The sequence below is a fragment of the Podarcis raffonei genome, chromosome 6, assembly GCF_027172205.1.
Source record: "Podarcis raffonei isolate rPodRaf1 chromosome 6, rPodRaf1.pri, whole genome shotgun sequence".
In the NCBI taxonomy this organism is placed as follows: Eukaryota; Metazoa; Chordata; class Lepidosauria; order Squamata; family Lacertidae; genus Podarcis; species Podarcis raffonei.
The window spans coordinates 99,791,040-99,812,348 of record NC_070607.1 but is presented as its reverse complement, the minus strand read 5'-3'; the positions used below and the strand labels follow the sequence as shown (position 1 = coordinate 99,812,348).

The window sequence follows — 21,309 nt, the reverse complement described above, 5'->3', positions numbered from 1 at the left end:
AAAGACTCGGTTTCCATCCCGCCCAACACCCTCGGGCGCTTAGCCCTCGAGGAAGCGCGGGCAGGGACCCCTAAGAAGAATGGCGGGCGTGCTCTTGAGCGCGTGCAGAGCGCTCAGCCTTCCGCGCTGAAAGAGCGGAGGAGGAGGAGGAGCTTGTCTGCCCGGGCAGCCTCTTTTTGCGCGGAGAGCGCGGGTTGTTTGGCGACGGGGAGGGCGCCCGCCGCGTGGGCTCGACGGGGCCCAGCGGGCAGAGCACGAAGGCGAGCAGCGCGGCGCCCCGTCGCCGCTGGAGGGAGCCAAAGAGCCGCCGTGGAAGAGCCGCCGTCGGCGCCAGAGGGCGGCAGGGAGCGGGCGCAGCCCCTCCGGTTGCCTGTGGAGGGCGGGGGGCGGGCGGAGAAGGGCCCCGGGCGGCGGAGAAGCCGGGCCGGAGCGGGGCGCAAGAGGCTCTCTCCTCCGCCTCCTGCTCGTCCTGCGGCGGCGCCAGCCCCGGCCGCCCCACCCGTCCCCGTGGCTCCGTGCCGGGTGCCGCCCCCGCCGCCCGCCGAGCTCCCTCCTCCGCGCGCCGCCGCCACCTTCGTCCCCGGCGGCGGGCGAAGCTGGCTCGCGGATCCCCGGGCCGTGCGCTCTGCGCGCTCCAGCGGCGCCGGGGCTGGGCGAGGCGAACGGAGGGCTGGCCTCGCGCCGCGCCGGCTGCAGCTCGCCTCGCGCTCCGCGGCGCTGAGCCGGTGCCGATGCCGCCGCCACGAGAGGAGCTGTCGCCGGAGCATCGCCCGCCGCCCAGGTAAGAGCAGCCGCCGCCGCCGCCGCCGCGCCGGGAGGTGGGCGCCCGCCCCGTCCGGCAGCAGCGGAGGGCGTCGCCGCCGCCGAGGAGCGCAACTTTCCGCCGCCGCTCGGCAAACTTTGGCGCCGCCTCCGCCGCTCTCGTCGCCGGCGCTGCTCCCGGAGGGGACGGCCCCGGGCCCCTTGGTGGGCTGGGGGCGTCGCTGGGCCTCTGTCCCTCGGGGCGGCGCCCCCTTTCGCGAAGGGGCGAGGCCCCTGTGGAGGCAACCCTTCGCCTTGCCCGCGCGCCCCTAGCCGGGCCTGCCGCCGCCAGGTAGCCTCGGGAGAAGAACCGGGCGCTCCGGTGCCAGGCCTTCGGGTGGGGCCCCCGTTAGTCTGCGGGGAGGGTCCCCCCGAAGCCTGGATTAAAAGCCCCTCTCCTTCCACTGCTGCTTCTCAGCCGGACCTACCTCGCAGGGGTGTCGCGGGGCTGGAAACGCTGCCTTCGCTCGCTCGGGAGCCGCGGCTTTCGAAAGCTCGCTTCTTGTTCCGACGGCAGCCACGGTTCGCTTCGCGTGCCTCCCCGTCCCGCCTCCGGTCGCCCAGCAGAGGCCCTGGCCGGAGCCCGGCTGGTTGGCTGGGGACCCTCGGCCAGACTGGGGGGACATGGGCGGAACAGGGGGGTCCGCAAGCGGGGAGGGTCCTGGCCGGCTTGCCGTGGTTTGGAGGCCCCTGCGCGATCGACGGGGTCGGTTGCGCTCCCTTCCTGGGAGCGGAAAGAAGGGGGCTCTTGCCGGGAGGGGTCCCTTTGGAATTCTGGCTTGCCCCTCCCGCCTCCCATGGGGTGTTTTTGGGCCTTGGAGGGAGGAGCCCTGCCAGCCCTCCCCTGCATAACCAGGAGCCCCCCCACAAGAAGCATCCTGCCTCACCTAGACTCTGGGGCGCCTCTTCACAATTCTTTGGGGAATGAGAGGTTGGGGGGCGTCTCCTTGGGACATTTGGTTCTCTGGACGCTGTGGGGCATCTTTGGGATTCCCCCTGCTCTCCGGGGGGGGGCGCACCCCGCAGTTAGGAGAAAGTAATTTTGGGGAGGAGACCTTAGCGAGGGTGGGGCATCTAAAGTGCGCCCAGTCAAAGGTGTGTGTGTGTGGGGGCTGAATGTGGCAGGGCCCACTCTCCCTCGACGCACCGCTTTGGGGGGCGCTGGGCTGGACTGGTCAGCAGATGCTCCCCCCAGGAAGGGGGCCACTGAGCCATTCTCTCTGTCTGCATGTGCTGTCTCTGGGGGGCCCTTCCTCTGGCGAAGAAGAGGAGCAAGTCCTGGTCGGGGGGGGGGTCCTGTGGGCAGGAGGGCCAGGCAGTTCTTCACCTGAGCAAGCGTGGCCAGAGAGGGACCCCCGCCCGCCCCCGCTGGAGACTTCCAAGTCTTCTGCAGTGCGCCCAGGTAGCACCAGGACCCCTCGCCTGGATTGCAGGGGATGCTTCTTGCGGTGGTCTAGGGGGGATTTACGCCGCCCCCCCACGCACGATCCCCGTCCAGGTCTGCCCTCCTCTCCCCGCTCCGTCCCCGCCTGTGGATGTTCCCAGTCCCCGCACGTGCGGATGAGAGGCAGAGACCAAGCCGTTCCATGTTTATTTTTAATCGGTTTCTGGTGAATTTGACTTTGATCTCCTGGCAAGGAGCTGCCGGGCTCTGCGGGGCTTCGGAGTCCGCTCGCTTCCCTCCATCTGCTGGACCCTCGCGAGGAGACCCCTCGGAGCGCTCCCCGGTCTCGGTAGGGGGAAAATAGCACATTTTTTGGAGCGGGGGAGGGAGGCTGCTGCTTTGGCTGACCTGCCGCTGCTCCTTCCAGAGACGCCCGCCTCGCATTGAGGGGGAAGAGCGGGTTTCCTTGGCGGAGGGGGCTCCCTCACCCCCCGGAGCAGCCCGTTGCCCCACAGCTTGTGGGGCGCTGGTGTCTGTGGAGCTGGGAGTTGGTGCTGCCGGGGGCACGCCTGCTCGTGCACCGGCAGGCGCGGAAGCGGCGAGGCTGGCGCTGCTTGGGCGTGCGAGCGCGGCAGCGGGCGGCCAAGTTGGGTGCGGATCAACTCTGCGCGGCCGCGGGAACTCCGCGCTCAGCCGGGCCGCTCTCCGGCGGCTGCCCCTGGATGGGTGAGTGGCTGCCCGCTCGCCCCCCGGCCGGGCCCTGCTGGGGCAGGAGGGCGGCGGCTCTCTCTCTGGGCGCGGGGTTTGCCTTTGTGAGCGTGCCTTCTCCAGGTGTTTCCTGGAATGGCAGAAGCGGGAAGGGGAGGCTGCAGCGCCCCTCATGTAGCTCCCGTGCCCTGGGGCTGCTGGCTTTGCCCCCTTCGGCTTCCGAGGGGCGGGCAGGAGGAAGTCCTTGACTGGACCACTTCTGGCTCCCAGAGTCAGGCTCTTAATTTGAGGCAGCTGGGAAGAAAGCGGCAGATATAAATTTAATAAATAAGAAAGCCTCTTTTGGCGGGCTCTCGCATGGGGTCTGTTGCCTGCTGAGGGGCTGTGCGCGCGTGTGTGTGCTTGGGCACGTGTGTGAGAGAGTGTGTGGCTGTGTCCACGCACGTGCCTGCCCACACCCGCCAGCACCACCCCCCCCCCGCTTGCACACTGTTGTTGCTCTGTTCTTTGCGCTGGGGGGGGATGCGTTGCAATGATCACCAGTGTGAGCGCTGTGCTTGGCGGTAGAACAATGTGGTGATGGATCCGCGGAGCTGAAAGGAGCCTCCATCTTCAGAGGCAGTCCATCTTTGATTCTCAGATGCTGGGAACACACAGCAGTGTGTCTTTGTGCCTGCCTGGGGGCTGTGGCTCAGGGACAGAGCAGGGGCCTGGCATGTAGAAGGTGCTCCACAGCTGGAGACAGCAATGCTTCTGGAAACCAAGACTGGAAACCACGGAAGGGGGGAGCTGCTTTTGTGCTCAGGTCCATCTGGTTGGCCACTGTGAGAAGAGGATGCTGGGCCCCTGGCCGGATCCTGCAGGGTCTCCTTGTGTTCTTCTGCCTGGGTTCAATCTCTGCCCCCCCCCCGGCAGGCCTGGGAGAGACTGCTCTCTGAAACCCAGGGAGCCCTTGCTGCCAGTCTGCGTAGACGGGGGTCCATGGCCGGCCTCGCCTGAAGTCTGCTCCCTGGGCTCCTATCCTGTTGGGCCTGGGAGGCCACTTTCCAGCCAGACAGCTCTTCCGCTCAGAAGACCCAAAGAGGCACCCAAGTGGCTCTGGCCTGCTTGGCTGTGCCGCTTGAGCGAAGGTGCAACCCCCCCCCGGCTGGGGCTTGGGGGTGCTTCTTGTGTGGGCGCAGCCGTGCCAGGCGGCTTCCCTGCTTCCTTGTTCATGCCCACCTGGGGCTTCCTCCCTCTGGGCTTCAGGCTTTGCAAGAGTCCCACAGGAGCGATTCAGCTGAAGGAGGCACAATTGCCAGAAGCCACACGGGGAAGGGTCCCTGGGGAGTGGAGGGAGGCAGAAGCAGTGCTGGCAAATGCCCGCTGCTCCTCGAGATGGAGGGGTGGGTTCCACCCGGGGGGGGGAGCAGGGCCTGCGCTTTGGTGCTGAGCCTAGAGGGTCACAGTTGCTCAGGGCCAGTTTCTGATGAGCTGGCAGAAACTCCTTTCCCCTTCCCTGTGCAATTCGGTGCTTCCTCTCTCCTGGCTTCTCCTCTTCCTGACCACTGGCAGATGCTTCTCTTGCTGTTGGGTGACTTCTTGTTGCTTTACAAGTCCCCGCATGGGACTTCAGGCTCTCTGAGTGAATCGATCAGCCTGTGGGGGGTAAGGGGAACCGGAGCCTGCCCCCAAACCAGGAAAGCCACGTGGGGGACCCTCTGTCTCAGAAGGCTGCTGCCCCCACCCCAGCCGAGCTGGCAAGTTGGAGGCTGTAAATGCTTCTGAATCCCAGTTGCTGGAAACTGGGGAGTGGGCTCTCGCACTCGGGTCCTGCTTGAGGGTTTCCCTTTGGGCCGCTCTGGGAAGAGGACGCTAGACTAGGTCCCGCTGGGTCTTCTGATGTTCTGCTCCAGCAGTGGGTTGTCCTGGGCAGATGTTCAGCCTCTCAGCCCACCTGGTCCCTGTCATTGAAGGGGGTTGGGCTGGATGTCCTCTGAGGTCCCTTCCAACTCTGCAAGTCTAGGTGCTGGGGGAAATGGGGGGTGCTGAGCTGCTCTAGAGGCTGCCGGTCTGGGCCCCAGAGGAGCATCCTGCAGAAGGCATTGAGAAGGAGAAGCGCTGGAGGGAGGGCGAGGCTGCCTGCCCCTCCTGCCCCGTTTGGGTCCTTGGCCCGCTGACGACCACGCTGGGCCCTTGTGGGTTATAAAGACTCTGCAGAGTTTCAGCCAAATGACAAGAGAGGATGTTGGCGCCGTGCCTGCTCCTGAATCATTCATATTGGGTGATAAATTTGAAGAATTGTTGCCGTCTTGAAGCGGGTGAGGAAGACGCTCCAGAGCAGGAGGTCAGGGAGTGGCGAGTTCACAGGAAAGACTTGGGGTTCTTTAAGCAGGACAGGCTGGGGCTGGGCGGGGGGGGAGGCTCTCCTCCATCCCCAGGAGGGGAGCAGCTGCATGTCCCCAGTGCGCAGGGGGGAAAGATCCCTGGAGAAGGCTTGGGGCTCCAGGGCGCTGGGTCTTGCACCCCACCCAGCAGGCTGGCAGGAGCCCTGGCAGTGCCCGCCTGAGCAGGGCTGGGACCAAGATCAGCAGGGCAGGCATGAGGGGTTGGGCCGTGGTGGGTGGACTGTGGGCCGTCCTGAGAAGGAGCAGGTGGCCAGGATTTTGGGAAGGGAAATCCAGTGTGGCTGACCTGAGAATGGCTTGCGGTTCTCCCATGAATCTCAAGGAGGGTTCGGGGGGGGGAGACCTGGCCTTCTTGGGTGGGCCATGAAACCTCTGCTTCCACAGAAAGCCGCAAACCTGTGGCTTAATGGGCACATGTTTTGCAGCTGGTTGCAGGAGCAGCGCAAGTTGCATCATGCCTTGCAAAGAGACTTTGCAAGGAGTCTGTTACTCAGGCGAAAGTTGGGGACCTAAATATGACTGTGTAGCTGATTGACCTATGTTGAGAGGCCTGCATTGCAGGGGGTTGGGCTGGATGACCCTTGGGATCCCTTCCAGCACTAGAATTCTATGACTCCATAGAGCCACGGATGCTGAGGGCCACATTAGGAACCCAAGGGCCAGAGTTAGCTGGAGAATTGATTGGCTGCCATGCTGTGGGCCCAAAAGCCCTCCATGGAAGGGAGGGGTGCTGGAATCGGGCAGCAGGCAGGTAGAAAGGGCAGGGAAGGAGAGGCAGGCTGGAGCAGGATTCAGGAGGCCTGCAAGGAAGGGCGGGCCTCCCTGGGGAGAGCATGCCACAAGGGGAGCCAGCACAGGAAAGGCCCTGTTCAGAAGCTTTGCTGCCTCCAACAGTGGAGACAGAACATACTCATCGTGTCTTTATTTTATTTTATTTTATTAATACCCCACCTTTCCCCCTGACAGGACCCAAGGTGGCTTGCAGATATAAGCAAGAACTGCTAGAAACATAGAAAAACCAATCATTCAAATACAATTAAACATTGATAGAATTAAACTATGTATAAAATATGTTTAAAAACCATTAGTAGCCATCAGCAACCCTCTCTTGTGCCTGGATCCTGGCCATCTCTGACCACCCTGGTAGCCAAGTGCCTTCACTTATTCCAGAATTGCAGGGGGATGGACTAGATGACCCATGGGGGCCCTTCAGACTCTACGGTTCTAAGATTCTGAGTAAGTTTCATGGCAATAAGCATGATGAGGGTCAGGCTGCTGGAGAGCTGGCAAGAGAGAGCACCTGGAGTGTGTGGTGATGTTTGTAAGGTGAACCCCCTCCCCGCAGCCCATTCCCTGGCTGCTTGCAGACCCCGCGGTCAGATCCCCAGTTGCCCTTGGCTTGCTCTCGGAGGCCTCTGCTCTGGATGAAGGCTTCGTGTTTACTTATTGCGTTTATTTCTCACCCTTTTCTCCAAGGAGCTCAGAGTGGCAGACTTCTGGCTGGGCCTGGGGCTGCGGAGGGCTCCCTTCCCCCACAGGACTCTGTGCCGTGGGGCTCAGTGGCTCTGGGGCAGAAAGGGCACTCTCTTCCAGGGGCCCCCTTTGCCCACGCAGCCTGTTCTCCGAGAGGCTCCAACACGGTGCCTGGGGGAGGCAGAGGGTGGGCAGGCTCTGCATTTGGGTGCCCCCTACCTGTCCTGTGACGCCCCCTCGGAGCCTCACCCCCTCCACGCAGCCAGGGCTGGGCTGGCTTGCCTCTGGAAGGCCCCTTTCGTGGCGGCTGTGGCATCCCTATGGCAACGGCAAGGCATGCTCAGGCAAGGAGCCAAGTCTCGCTGCTTCCTGGGCTGGGGGGGGGGGCGCTGCCAGAAGCCGCAGGTTCAGCTCATTCTTCCGCAAACAATAGACCCACTTGGCCTCTGTCTCAGGAAGAAGCAGCTGGGAGTGGGGGTGGGGGTGGGGGTCTGCCTGAGTCTGTGCCCCTGGGACTTTCTGAGCTAAGTGCCCATTTTGGGGAGCAAGGGGACTGCTGCCTCTTTTCAACAGGCCTGTCCCAACTATGGGGCGCCGCCACCTGATGACATCGCCGTTGCCCCAGAAGTTGTCCCTGCTGACCTCTCTCTCCATTTCCGAATCCCTCCCCATGTTCTGCTGAAAACCCAGGAAGGTGAAATTCTACAGGCCCCACCCTCTGGGCAACAGCTTCCTCTCCCTCCCACCCCAGGCCAGAATTGGGTGCCTGAGCGCCCTGGGCGTGAAATGGGGCTGGGGAGGAGAGGCAGAGGCCCATCTCTTGCTGCTATTCTGGACAAGACCTTGTGGGTCTCCTCAGGGAGAGATCCGTCCTCCTGGGTCTGTAAGCCTCTTGTGGCCCTGGAAGGCCAGCACCTCTCCTGGTGAAGAGAGGGCGACTTGAGCCCAGCAGCAGCTGTCCCAGGCCTATGCAGTTGCTGCTGTGCACCCCAGGGGCTCCCCACCCCCTCAGTGGCCGGGACGGGGCAGAGACTCCACCCTGACGAGGTGGTCCTGCCCTTTGCCAGCGCAGCCCAGCTGTCCTGCAGAGCTGGCGGCGGCTGTGCTCTGGCCAGGTGACCGGCAGCGCCTGCTAACAAGCTGCCCGGAGGGTCACTGGCCTGCCCCCCGCTTTCTCGCTGGCTGTCTCGCTCGCTTGGGAGCTGATGAGCCAGGGCCGGGCCAGGCTGCCGCTGCCTTGCTCTGGGTAATTAGTGCTGGACGGCAGGCAAAGTCTCTCCTCGCAGCCGAAAGTGGATCCGTCAGCAGGCAAAGCTGCCCAGGCTGGGTCTAGTCCAAGGCTGGCGACGTGCACTGGCCCCCCCCCCGGGAGGGGGGCAGGGAGGCGGCTGGAGCGGATGCTTTCCAGTAAGTGGCCTGCTGAGTGCTGTGCCTCTTTCCGAAGCTCTTGCCCCCAGCTCACGCCTCCCCCTCCTGGAAACTCAGGGCCCTCCTGGGTGCCTGGTGCAGCACTGAGGAATCGGGGAGGGAGAAAGGGGCCTGTTTTTCGGGGGGGGGGCATTTGGCCTTTAAGATCCCAGGAGCCTTTTTGTCACTCCTGATTCTGCAGAGGGGAAAAGGGGTTGGGGGGCAAGAGGGGAACCCGGCAGAAGCCCTTAAGGAACCTTCCAAGGCAGCAAAGTCTCTCCTTCCTGCCCCATCCCTTGCAGGAAGCATCACTGCCAGCCTGTGGGGCAGCCCACCCAGTGCAGGCAAATGCTGGCCCCCAGATGCTGAGGGCTCCCAGCTTCCCTCTTCCTTTCCCCCGGTGAAGCCTCCTGGCCAAGGGCTGTTGGGAGGGGGAAGGCAGGCAGGAAAAGGGAGACTGCCCCCCCCATTTGCTCCAAATGTTTTCTCCACTCTCTGGGGCATTGTGGGTTGAGGAGGCACATTTGCTTGCTCTCATTGTGATGCCAGTCCAAAAACCGCTGCAGGAGCCTTTGCGTATTATTCCAAAGTGGGGCCCGTTTCCCCTGGGGCTGCCTTAGCTGGGTCTTCCCATATTGGAACTTTCTGCAGAAGGAGGGTAAATGGCTGCCTTCATATTTAAGCAGTGTACAGTGGTACCTCGGTTTAAGAACAGTCCTGTTTAAGAACGATTCGGTTTACAAACTCCACAAAACCGGAAATAGTGTCCTGGTTTGCAAACTTTACCTTGGTCTAAGAATGGAAGCTGAACGGTAGAAGCGCTCCGGTGGCAGGAGGCCTCATTAGGGAAGGTGCGCCTCCATTTAGGAACGGTTTTGGTTTAAGAACGGACTTCTGGAACGGATTAAGTTCGTAAACTGAGGTACCACAGTATAAATCTGTGACCTCGCAGGAGCTGCTTTTGTGCTGGGGACGGCTGGCGGCTGCGTGGACTCCTGCTCGGAACGGGGGTTCCTGTACAACTCAGCTGTGGGGACTCCCAACCCGGCTCACCCAAGTGGGGTGGCTGCTGTTCTGCTTCTGCATCCCTGCTCATGTCCTTGATTTTCTTGATTCCTCCCTGTTTCAAAGTCATGAAGTTCTTCTATGAATTCCAGCCCCGTCCTCCAAAGGGGCTGCAATCCTGTCTGAATTTGCTTGGCTTGCGGGCTCCGCAATGATCAGCCCTGGAACCAGGACACGTCCCCAAGGAAATGCCTAGGCTGCTGCCTCCTGATCTAGCTAAGCTGTTAACTACCGTGGATCTAACAGTTGAGGCCTCCCTTGGCCCGCCCGCCTTTGCCGCTCTCCCACTCCGCCTGGGGTCTGAGCAGGTCAAGGCCTCCGGCTGCCCCGGTGCTCAGGGCGCTGTGGGAATGCCGGGAGAGACGGTGGAGCAGTTGTGGCTCTGGCTTGGCTTGGCTGCCTGGCTCAGCTGACAGCCGCCTGCTTGCTCTCTGTGGGGCAGCTATACTGGAGGACGCTACCCAGAAAAATGGGGTGCTGGTACCCCATATGACTGTGTCAGCTGGTGGGGATGGTTGGGCATGTGGCATTCTTCCGCTGCTTCTGGGGTCTTCCATTTCCCAGCCCCCCCCCAGATATTCGAGAGAGACAGGAGACTTCTTGTGTCCTTGGGAGACCTGCCAGTCTTGGATGCTGCCTGCAGCTTGTGCCTCCTGGTGGCCCATTGCAGGAGGCGCACTTCCTGGGGGTGGGGGTGGGCTGCCTGCCTCTCTTGCCCGCCTGTCCTGCCCCCAGCAGTGGGCACCCGAAGCTCCCCTCTCTCTGGTAGAGCTGCTGCGGCTGTGAGAGCGAGAGGAGGGGGGCTCTTCTCAGGTGCCTCCCCTTCAGAGGAGGCGTGCTGCTTGGCTGCTTTGTGTGCAAAGAGTTCTGACGTTCTGCTCATCAAACAGGCTAAAGAGGGACAAGGGAGGTGAGAGCAGCCAGAGGAGGAGGAGGAGGCAGCAGCAGCGGCAGCAGCAGCCTCTGGAACAAAGGGAGCCACTGCGAACCAGCCAGCGAGCAGAGGCAGCAACAACCTGCGGAGTGGAATTGCAAAGAGGCGGAAAGTGTGTGAGGCAGAGGCAGGCAGGACCGTGTGGGGAGGGGGGGCTGCTGTCTGGCGTGCATGTGTGCGCACGGTGCTCAGGCGGCAAGAATCGCCTCCGTGGTGCTCTCCCTCTGCGATGCCTGGAGAGGGCGAGAAGGAAAGGCTGCACCTCTGGGGGTGGGGGGGGGGCAGGCAGGCAGGGGAGGGGCTGGAGGCTGAGCTGCCCCCCCCGTCTGTCTCAGCAGTACCCTCTCTGCCTGGAAGGGCTGTCCTTTCCTGCTGGCATTGCCCAGGGGCCTGGCTGGGGGGGGGCAGTTTGCTGCTCCCTTGCCAACACCAATCAGGTGGGCGGGTGGTGCCTGGGGTCACACATCTCTCTTCCACAGGCTGGCACCTGCCTGGCACCCATCTTCAGCCCACCTTCCTCCTCCTTGCAGCCTTTCTCCCGCCTTGCACACACTTCCTGCCTCTTTGCATCTCTGCCCCCCACCATACTGCTGCTGCTCCAGCCCTCCCCCACACCTCCCTTTTTGTCCCCCAGCCTGCCTTGGGTGCTCTTGCATTCAGGATTTTCCAAAGTGCCCCTCAGGTGGCTGTGACGGAGATCACCAGAGATCAATACCCCCGCACAGGACTCAAGGGTTCTGCTTTGTGAAGGTCCACCTGCCAGCCCCAGAAGGAGAAGAACACTAGGGGGCGGTCCTGGGGCTCAGGGCCGGGCAGAGCCTGTGCCAAGATGGCAGCTGCTGCCTGGTGGGCGCTGCATGGCAAAGGTTGCAGCTGAGCCCCCTTGTACTTCCCAGGCCTCTTCTGCTGCCAGGCTGTTATTGCTTTTATCTATGGACGGCTTTCAAATCCCACCTTTTCCTCCAAGGAGCTCAAGGGGGGGGAAAGCATGGTTCTCCCCCTCCTCGTTTAATCCCAAAAACAACCCTGTGAGGTAGGTTGATAGGCGGTGACTGGTCCCCAAGGTCACCCAGTGAGTTGCATGGCTGAGGAGGGTGGATTTGAACCCTGGTCTTCCAGGCCCTAGCCTGACTCTCTAACCACCCCACCCCACTGGCTGCTGCCCCATTCCAGGTGTTGAGGGCTACCTGAGGTGCCGAGTGCCCAGGTGGTTGTGCCAGGGGTGCCTGGTGACTTGACTGCCCCGCCCAAGATGGAGTCCTCCTGGTGCTGGAGCAGAGCTTGGGTGGCCACCTAGCAGGGATTCCTGAGCTGAGATCCCTGCATTGCAGAGGTGGACCGGATGACTGTGTGGGCCCTTTCCAACTCTGCCATTCTGTGCTTGTATGGTCTCCTCGGGAGCCAGGGAGTGAAGAAGATGCAGCAGCTGCACCAGCCCCACAGGATGGTGGCAGAGGGAAGTTGACTGGTGGCTTGCGCCAGGCAGACCAGGCCTTCCTCTGCCAGGGGCTGCCACCCAGTTTGCCTCAAAGCCCATTCTTTGGTGCAAGCTCCTCCGAGAATGGGCTGCCCTAGATTCCGGTGGGTCCTGGAGGGCATGGAGTCCAGCAAAACAGGGTTTCTCCAGCTCTTCAGTAGCCAGGAGTTGGGCTAGCGGTTGGCGTCTTCTCCAGCCTCATCTCTGCTTGGCTTGAGATGCTTTGAATCTTTAGGAAGGGGAAATGGGGGGGGTGTTGATGGGGGGCTGTTCCAAGTGAGGGCTGATGGGGTTCAAGAGGAAGGTAGGCTATGTGTCCGGGAGTCCTGTGGCTGGAAATGCCCCCCCCCGCTTCAGTCCTGGCACCCGCTGCCCGCTGGGCCTCTCTCCTTCCCGCTGGGCCCCAGATCTGCCCCACTGGCTGCTTTCCTGGCAGGCCGCTTTGCCCAGCCCCTCTCTGCTATTCGGGGCTGGGAGCACCTGCTGGCTTCTCCCAGGGGAGCTGGCTAATTACCGGAGAGAGGGCTGAGGGATCGATTCCGTCTCTGCCTGGGGCTGGCTGGGGAAAAATAAATTGGATCCGGTCAGGTAAAAGCAGCTGCCCTCAGCGGGGCTGATTCTGCCTCCTCAGTCTGCACACTCTCTCTCTGTCTCTGGGTGAGGAGCAGCAGCAGCACCCCTGGCCCTCCTGGTATGGGGCGGGGGGGGGAGGAAGGACCCCCGCTTCTTCCCAAAGGCCACTGTGCGGCTTCCTCCATCTCTTCCTCCTCCTCCTCCTGACCAAGGGGGCTTTCTCCTCCTCTTCCTCCTCTTCTGCCTCGGAGGCCTGGCAAGGGTCCCCCGTCTCCTGCTCCGCAGACCCTTCTCCTTCTGGCTGGCATTAGCATTCCGTTAGCGGACGGGGTCCGTGCAATTAAGGGGCGGGTGCAGCCGTTCCTCCTGCCTGGAGCCCCAGAGGACGGGCCGCGCTGGGGGCCGGGAGGCGCAAGCGTTCTCTCCCGGGGACGGATGTCACAGCACAGTGGCCGCCGAAATGGAAAGCTATTAATAATGATCCTGGAACTTCACTTCCATCAGCTGTTTATTTAAAGGTGCTCTGTATTCCCAGCCACCTGATTTATGTGGGCAATAAGAGGCGTGGGGCTGGGATCACTTTTTTAAGGAAGGCTAATGGGGTGAAACCATCACACTGCGACAGCGGAGATCAAGCTGGGAAAATGAGACGGGAGACGGGTGTAAGCATTTGCCGCCGTTATCGGGGATCCGCGCGGGCGATGGAGCTGTTGCCGTCGCTGTGTGTGTGTGTGTGCGCTGGGAGGGGCCCCTCCGCTCTGCTGCTGGCAGCATTTACGAGGGCTTTTACGCCCCTTCTGCCTCTCCTCTCCCAGCTGGATTTATTGGCCGTGAAAGGATATAAAAATTTGATTCTACTAGACAGGACGCTAAAAGCCTGTTTCTTGCATCAGGAGTGCGCAGGGCGTCTGCAGCTGCTGGGAAGGAGGAAGGTGATGTGCTGGAGAGCAGGCGGGGGAGGGGAAAGGGGGCGGGCGCTGCCACAGACCCCCCCTGCCCTGGTTGCCATGGGCTCCTTCAGGCCACAAGGATCCGCACCCCTTGGCCCGGATCTGGCTGTCTTCAGCCTATAGCCCAAACCGCATTCACAACCCTATGAGTCTGGTGGGCCAGTCTTGCCAGGGCGTCTGCTCAGACTGGCAGCAGCTCCAGCCCCTCAGGCCCTTGCGCCTGTTTCCCTGCCTGGCCCACAAGATTCCCTCGGGAGGTTGGAGGTTGGAGGGCTATCTGCCAGGGATGCTTTGGTTGAGATTCCTGCATCACGGGGGGTTGGCCTGGATGACCTTTGGGGGTCCCTTCCAACTCTGCCATTCCATGATTTCTCTTTAAACCTGGAGTGGATGCCCAAGACTGAGCCTGCAGCCTCCACTTCTGAAAAGCAAGGCCTCTGTCCCGGAGCTCCAGCCCCTCTTGCAGGGACCCTCCATCCTTTCTAGGGACTGGCACCCAGGACCTTGCTGAAATAGTGGGCAAGTGCCCAGAGGCTGAGGCCGCTGCCCAGGGGTGCCACCCAAGGCCAGCTGCTTATCCATCGAAGCCCCCAATGGCTGAGGACGACGCCATGCAGGGGCTGGATTGCCCCACCCGTCTCAGTGTTGCGGACCCTGGCTGGCAGCGCTTGGCCTCGGGGTTTCAGCCTTGAGGGTCTTCCCCTCCATACCTGGAGACGCCATCGGGGGTTGACCTTTCCACAAGGGCCCTTTTCCCTCAAGGGCCACCTCCACCCATCAGGGACCCTTTTACTGAAGGAGGTCGCTTTATTTTAAAGATTTATACCCCTCCTTTTGCCCCCTTCTGATAACGAAAGAAACACTCGGATTTAATTGGAAAGAGCCCCGGGGGGCTTTTCTTGAGCCCCCCTGCCTGCGCCTGGCCGTCCTGCCGAGTCCATCCACTGCGCAGGTGTGAGATGGTTTTTAGATTACTAACCAGGTTCAGCTCTGCCTTAAAAAATCATAACAATTATCTGCTCTTTCGATCTTTTTTGTTTTAATTGGAGTTGTTGGTGCTGTTCTTTGGTGTTTTTGTCCTGACTGACGTTGGCTGCTTTGGAGTTCTCTGTGTGGAAAGGAAAATCAAGGACACCTTTTGCTTGTAGGTATAAATACGCACAGAATCCAGCGCTCTGCAGCCCCGAGATTTTTCTACGCTCAGCCTTTGTCTCAGACCTGCAAGTGATGGGTGGGGTGGGTGCTTTTCTTCCAGCTGGCCATGGGACCAAAGCCCTTTGGCAGGAAAGAAATCCCCCAAGCAGGGCAGGAAGGCTGGTGCTTTGCAGGGAGTTTGTCCTCAGAGACCTCTATTCCAAGGTAGACTGCCTTTGGCCATGGAGGTTCAATGTAGCTGTGGCGACTACTCACCTTCATCCCCTGCTTGTGGGCTTCTCTCCCTGAGGCATCTGGTCGGCTCTTGCAGGAGGCAAGACTAGATGGACCCCCCTTGGTCTTCGTGTGGTGGTTAGAGAGATGGACTAGGGTTCAAATTCCCACTCAGCCATGAGTGACTTAGCCTAACCTACTTCACAGGGGTGTGGTGAGGATGTAATGTGGAGGAGCACAACCATACATGCCACTCTGAGGTCCTTGGAGGAAGGAAGGTGGGATATAAAAGTGGAAGTAAACAAACTGCCTTATTTTCTTCCTATATGTATTAAAATGTAAGGCTGTCGTCATGCTGCAGTTAGCGTGGCTGCCAGTAGAGGGCCACACCAATTCCAGCATGGTAATTCGGTGGCAGTCAAGCTGTTTAATGGGGAAGTGAGCGTAGGAGGTGTTTCACAGAATACTTTGGCAAACCTTAACTTTTGCAAAGCAGGTTTCCTGTTCTGCCGCCTGATGACATCCTGGTGCTTTGGACTACAGCTCCCATCAGCCCCGACTAGGACGGCTGAATGAGTTCTTGCTTTTGCCAGTCCTGGATAGGCTGCTAGTCTATTTCGTTGAGCATCCCCCGCCCCATGTCCCTCTGTTAGAACAGGAGAAAAATTGTGTCTTCACACTTCTCATAACTTTATCAAGCCCTCTCCCATCATGTCCCTCTTGGCTCCCTCCCCAAATTAAAACCTAGTTGCTCATCCTTCTCCTTGTGGGAGGGCGGGGGAACTTCAGCAATTTGGGCTGCCCTCTTTGGCACCCGGCACAGAATCTGGATTTCCTTTTCCTTCTTTTTTTAAAGCGAGCAATGGATCCCGACCACGAATCTTATTTCCCGTGTTTTGCGGTAGCTCAGGAGGTCCGTGGCTGGCGCCCCCCCCCGTGGCTTCCCTGGAAACTCAACAGCAGCTGTGGGGAGCCACTCCTTTGATCCGGGAAGCAGCAGGGGGTGTTTTGGCTTCTCACCCCCAGTTTCCTCAGTCAAAGACTCCCCACCAACCCTTTGCGGAAGAAAATTCCAAGCAGCCTGCCTTGCGTGACATTTCCCCTCCCCATGGCTTGGAAGGAGGAAGCTGGGGGGGGGGGCTTCCCCTTGGCTCCCCCCACTGGCGAAGGCAGAGGTCAGTCCATGTTGCCTGAGGCAGTGCGGTGGCATCTTGGCACAGAGGACGAATGTTCAGACATGAATGGATGAACAATTTGCCCAGTTTTGCTAATGAGAAAAGGGAAAAGGAGTTTCATAGACTCATAAAATTGTAGAGCTAGAACTCCCGCCCTGGGGCTCCAAGTACTACACCAGGATCTCTAATTCCACCCCCAGTCCCGGGGGGGGGGGAGAAGCAGGCGGAGGCGTCCATGGGGGGCATACGCAGACCTGCGTCCACTCTCTGGTCCCCTTCCACTCGTCCCTCGGGTGCTTGGGTGGGCTGAAACCCGCCAACTCTGCGCTGCAGGAAAGCACTCTGCAGGTGCTCAGAGGCCCCTGCTTCCAGATCTCCCCGCACCACTCTTGGCAAGCACTCTGGGTCCTTACCTCTGGAGATGGGCTGATGTCTGGCTAGCCCCCGCTTGGCCCCCTTCCCACTCTGGAGGCCCAGGAGGAGACAGCAGCCAAATTGCCCTGTTTTGGCAGGATATGGCGGCAGAGCTAATTTTCTTATCTACTATCGTATCTGGTTTCTAATTCTTATTTAATGAGTTCCCCTGAAAATAAGAAAATCATTGGAACAATTTTCCTAAGTGTGAAAGATTAGGCTGCAACTGGCATTAAAGCGGCTAATTACCTTCATTCTTCCACATGCCTGACAGTCGCCTGCTCCTTGGCTGGGGGCCTGGAAGACTCCTGGGTGGGGCTGGGACCTGCCCCCCCCCAGGGCACTGGGCATCTCGGGGGCCAAAGGAGTTGGCTTCTGTGGGGTCCCCGCTCCCACCCCTCACCAAATGTCTAGCTCAGCCATGAGTGGTCCAAGGAGCCTGGAGGTTCCCCAGAAGATCCAGCCTGCTGTGGATCCATCCAGGTTGGACTGCTGCAGTGCGCTGTACATGGGACGGCCCTTGAAGACTGACCAGAAACTTCAGTTGGCCCAGAATGAGGGAGGAGGGGCGTGCATCCCAGTAACCTTTCCCCCTGACCTTTGACCCCTGAGATAACGGGAGGTGTAAGTTTTACTCCTCATAGGCCCATTGAAATCAACTTATTCAACTCAGTCATTATTTCAGTGGGTCCCTCTGGAGTAACTCTGAGCTGAATACATTTGAGGGCCCCCACCCTCCTCTCTTCCCTGAAATCTGTTCCAACTGCTTTTAACGTTGTGTTTTTCAACTGTTGGAGCTTGAGCCGCATCCTTGTGGTAAGAGATAAAATGGTTTTGCAGAGGCAGTGATGGCCACCAACCTTGATGACCTTAAAAGAGGGAGAGGCAAATTCATGGAGGAGGATCAAGAGATCCGTGGCTCCTGGTCAGGATGGATCTGCCCCCCCCCCCGTTGGAGGCACAAGTGGTTTCGAATACCATTAGCTGGAAGCCCCAGGAGAAGACTCTCTTCTCCAGTCCTGCTTGTGGATTTCCCTTGTGAGAACAGGAGGCTGGACTGGACGGGCCACTGGCCTGAGATTACAAGCTCCTCTCATAGTCTCCATCTCCCGCCTGTGGATGAGGAAGAGGGAGTCTGTCTTGCTGGCCATGCCCAGGTGGAGAGACACCTTTTCCTGCCTGCCTGGCACCCGCCTGACCCTCTCTGTGGCTGCTCCAGCAGCTGCCAGGACTAGAGCTGTCTTCCTGGGCAGCCCTTGCTCCGGTTCCCTTGGGGGGGGGTGGCACTTGCCCCTTCTGGCTCCTGCTGGAGAAGAATCGGAGGATCATACGAGCTGTGGAGTTGGAAGAGGTCCCCAGGGCCATGTAGTCCAAGTCCCTGCAATGCAGGAATCTCGACCCAAGCATCCATGACACCTCCCTGCTCCCCCCAGACATTTTCCCTCCAACGCCTCTACCTGCCTGCCTGCTCCTGCCCCGCCTTGTGCCCACAGAGCCGCCTTGCTGCAAGTCAACAATTAAGATTCCACTGCCAGGAAAGCAACATCCTGCAAGTTTGCTGCATGCAAAATGAACCCTGGAAATGATGCATGATGCAGATGTGCGGTGACTTGATGGAAATGTGAATTGCGTTAGGTTGGGGCCGGATGGCGTTGGAGCCACAAGGGAGGTGCTGGTTGCGACAGGCCCCTGGCCATGCTCGTGGGGGGTGGGGAAGAGGGCAGGCACTGTGGGGCTGGAGCCGGGGCCGACCACTGGGGCTGCTGTGCCCACAGCATAGAGGGCTTTGGGGGTGATTCCTCCTGGGAGTCTGACTTGAGAGCCAACAAGCCCCTGGCCTGGAAGTCAGGGGAGGTTGGAGGGCATCTTTGCCAAAGTGGGGGGGGGGCAGCAGTGGCTGCCCCTCCCTCCTTTCCTCCATCTGCAGCTGGTCTTCACCCTGCCTGCCTCTGGATGGTCTCTGCCTCTCCTTCACCTGACCCCCTGGCAATGGGGTGGGAGTGCGGTGGGGTTTTCAAATAATGGGGGTGCATGGGGGGATCAGTGGCTTAGAAGAGCAGAACATCCCCTACCCCAGTAGTGTTAGCATGTCAAATCCTCTGGCTGCTTGATGCTGAGGGAGAGAGATGGGGGGGGGGAAGGGATTTTTAGGAGCTGGACCTGGCCAGCTGTGGCTGCTCCTGAGCCAAAGTCCTCATGCATCTCTCCTCTCTCACTCCAGAAGGCCAGTTCAGAACACCAGGAGAGCCTGGCTGCTGGATCAGGCCCAAGGGGGCCCATCTAGTCCAGCACTCAGTTCCCACAAGGGCCAACGAGATGTCACTGGCAAATCCACAAGCAGGATCCGAGCGCAAGAGCCGCTCTCCCCTCCTGGGGTTTCCAGCTTCTGGGATTCAGGAGCCTGGCTGCCTCCAGCCGTGGAGACAGAGCAGAGCCATCCTGACTGGGAGCCACTGGGAGCCCTCTCTCCTCCTCCTCCTCCTCCTCCTCCTCCTCCTCCTCCTCCTCCTCCATGGATTTGCCTGATGCTCTTGGAAAGCCATCCCTGTTGGTGGTTCTCCCTGCCTCCTGTGGGAAGGGGAAGCGGGGTTGTGTCGCTGCTCTGCTGGGTCCTCCTGGTGGGCTTCTTCCCAGGGGAGCTGCTGGTGGGCTACTGGGAGGACAGGATGCTGGGCCCGGCAGGCCCCCGTTGGTCTGATCCAGGTGGCTCTCCTCACCAGCCGCCCCCTCTGCAGTTTTCTGGTTCTGGGGGCCCACCGGGGCCCATGGCATGTTCTGACGAAGACGCAGGACACGCTGGAAGGCAGGGCCAGCTAGTTAACATTTTACTCCCCCCCCCATCCATCACCTGCCATTAAAGGTGTCATTTGCATTCCTTGCTCCACCCCTTTTGCACCTGGCCTCGCCCACCCTGGCATGTGACCCTGGGAAGGTTGTTCAGAAGGGGATGGGGCCCTTGGGCTGAAGATGTTCCCCCTCCCCTGAGAAGGATGACTCTGGGTCCCTCTCACACCCCAGGGGCTTCTTCTGGGCGCTGCGCTTTGATCTAGGGATTGCAGCTCACTGTGGGGTGAACTACGGTTCCCAGGAGTCTTCGGAGGAGGAAGACGCAGGCTTTGAGTGTTCTCTGCCACATGGGGCAGCCGTGACCTTGACCTCTGACCTTGAAGCCTGGGCGGTGCACTGGGGAGCTGGGGACGATTGCCCCCCCCCCTGCCTGGCTTGAGTTCCTCACTGCTCCCCCCCCTGCAGGAATCTGGGGGCATGCAGAGGGGAGGAACTGCAGGCACCCAAGCTGTGAACACGGGTCCATTTTCTATTTAACCAGGCCATATTGGACGATAAATAATTCATCTTTCTGCCAAACATTTGATTAAAAGAAGCCAATTCCTTTTGCGCTTGTCAAGGGGCACGAAATCCATTTCGTGTTTTAATCTGTCCTTTTCATTCTCTGAATATTTTAGCTTCCTCTTGGACAGCCTTTGTCCCCCTTTCCTGCCTGCCTTCCAAGCCAGGGCTGCTTTGGGCTTCCCTCTGGCTTGCCCTGAGCATTGGAGCTTCTGCTCTCTCTGGCTCACGAGAAGCCCAGTCCGTGGCCCCTCCCTGCAGAATGGGGGGGGGGACTGAGGCGAGTGCAAGGGGTTTACCTGCACTAGGCGCTGCAACAAGGAGGGGAGGGGAGAGGTGGGGTGGGGGCCACATTTTGGCTTCGCGCAGGGAGCTGCTGAAATTTTGAAGCCACTGGGGGGAGCACAGGAACCTGGGCAGAGCCTGCAGGATGAGGCCAGCGGAGCCTGTGGGGAAACCTGCAAGTGGAATTTGAGCCCCAGAGCAGTTCTGGCTGGAGGCAGCCATGCTTCTGAACGCCCGCTGCTGGGAATCCCAGGAGGGCAGAAAGTGCTCTTGCGCCCGGGTCCTCCTGGTGGGTGTCCCATGGGGGCGACTGCGAGAAAAGGATGGTGGACTGGACAGGCCACTGGCCTGCTCTGGACGGGGGCCTCTTCCATTCGCAAGTCTTCGCTTTGTATGGCCAGCTCCTTCCTACACACAAAACACACCTTCCAGTACCTGAGGAGCTCTCCCAGGGAGCAAGCTTGTTTTCTGCCACTTTGGATTCCTCCATTGCAGATGGTCCTTCGGGTCCCTTCCAACTCTGCAATTCCATGACTATACGATTATTCAATGGATTCAATTTACAGTGAAGGAGATTCCGACTCAACCTCAGGAAGGGCTTTCTGAGGGCAAGAGCTCTTCGGCTGGGGAATGGGCTCCATCGGAAGGTGGTGGACTCTCCTCTCTTGAAGGCGAGGGCCAGACCGAGAATCGGGGGGGGGGCTGCATTTGCCCCCCCCATCCTGAGGTGCCCCCTTTGCCCAGTCCCTCCTCCTTCCTGGAAAGTTTCTCCCACTTCGTAGGACAAAGAGGGTCCAGGTGACTCTTCTCTCTCCTCTGCCTCCTGCCCAAGTTTACGTCTTTAAAGGCCAATTAAAGCATTGTATCCGTGTAGCTGAAGCATGAAAATTCCCTATTTGGAGAAGAATTATTGCCGAGCGAGACGGTTCTGGCTCTAAAAGCTCTTTTCCCCCCAGGGAGACACCGAGATTTTCTTTTGCAATTAAAAATTTCTTTGAAACTCGGACCAAAGAAGATCTGAAAAAGAAATATTGTGAGTTGGAAATGCGTTCCCCAAACAGTGGCTGTGTGAGAGTTTTAACAAACACCTCCTGCTTCTTCTCCCCCTGTGACCAGGAGGGGTCTCCTCCCCAGCTGCGGGGGGCACCCTCCTCCCCCGCTTCCTTACTTGGGGGCCATCAAAGCCCCGATAATTAACTTACTTTGCATTAAGGCAACTTGCCTGGCAAGGAGGGAAGGAGGACCGGCTCTGGCTCGGCATCTTTCAGCAAGGAGAAGCAGTGGGACCAGGTGGGGGGGGGGGCTCCTTGGAAGGGGCTTTATCCCACCTCTTGGTCTGTTCCAACCCAGCTGAGGAGAAAAGCTTTGGAGGAGGAGGAGGCCCCCTGCCGAGAAAATAATTCCAAGGAGCCGGAGAAAGGAAGCTGGAGATTTACTTCAAGGACAGGAGAGATTACACTTTTAATAAGTACAATGGGCTTTTTTGGTCCCTTTTATTATTAAAGCTGCAGTTTCCATGCGATTAGCGGAGGGGTCTTTGTTCTTTGCTGCTTCCGCCTG

The 21,309-nt window shown here is 59.9% G+C and overlaps 2 protein-coding genes across 5 annotated transcripts in view; one reads left to right on the top strand and one right to left on the bottom strand.

Annotated features, from left to right (window-relative positions):
- Positions 1-21,309, top strand: part of CDH22 (cadherin 22) — an 87,775-nt gene that overhangs the window by 211 nt on the left and 66,255 nt on the right. Inside the window, exon 1 of one of the 4 annotated variants that reach the window (XM_053394812.1) lies at positions 696-781. The exons of 1 other annotated variant lie outside the window; for it this stretch is intronic. The gene's annotated coding sequence lies outside the window, so the exon portion shown is untranslated. Of the gene's footprint in view, positions 1-695; positions 782-2,307; positions 2,535-2,827; positions 2,912-21,309 lie in introns of those variants that run through there. 2 more of the 4 variants (XM_053394814.1, XM_053394811.1) reach the window with 2 other exon arrangements.
- On the bottom strand, positions 71-3,067 carry LOC128415499 (EZH inhibitory protein-like). Its single transcript, XM_053391740.1, has 3 exons — positions 2,287-3,067; positions 1,230-1,525; positions 71-1,132 (listed from the first exon to the last, which is right to left on the bottom strand). Exons 1-3 carry the CDS (start codon positions 3,065-3,067, stop codon positions 71-73), a joined length of 2,139 nt encoding a protein of 712 aa, XP_053247715.1.

What these genes read in the sequence shown, in the direction of transcription:
- LOC128415499 (XM_053391740.1), bottom strand. Translation starts at nt 3,067, where the DNA reads ATGAGGGGCGCTGCAGCCTCCCCTTCCCGCTTCTGCCATTCCAGGAAA. An exon ending in GGCAGACCTGGACGGGGATC is followed by an intron (nt 1,526 to 2,286) that starts GTGCGTGGGGGG and finishes TTCCGCTCCCAG; the next exon opens with GAAGGGAGCGCAACCGACCC. An exon ending in CCCCGCGACACCCCTGCGAG is followed by an intron (nt 1,133 to 1,229) that starts GTAGGTCCGGCT and finishes CCCCACCCGAAG; the next exon opens with GCCTGGCACCGGAGCGCCCG.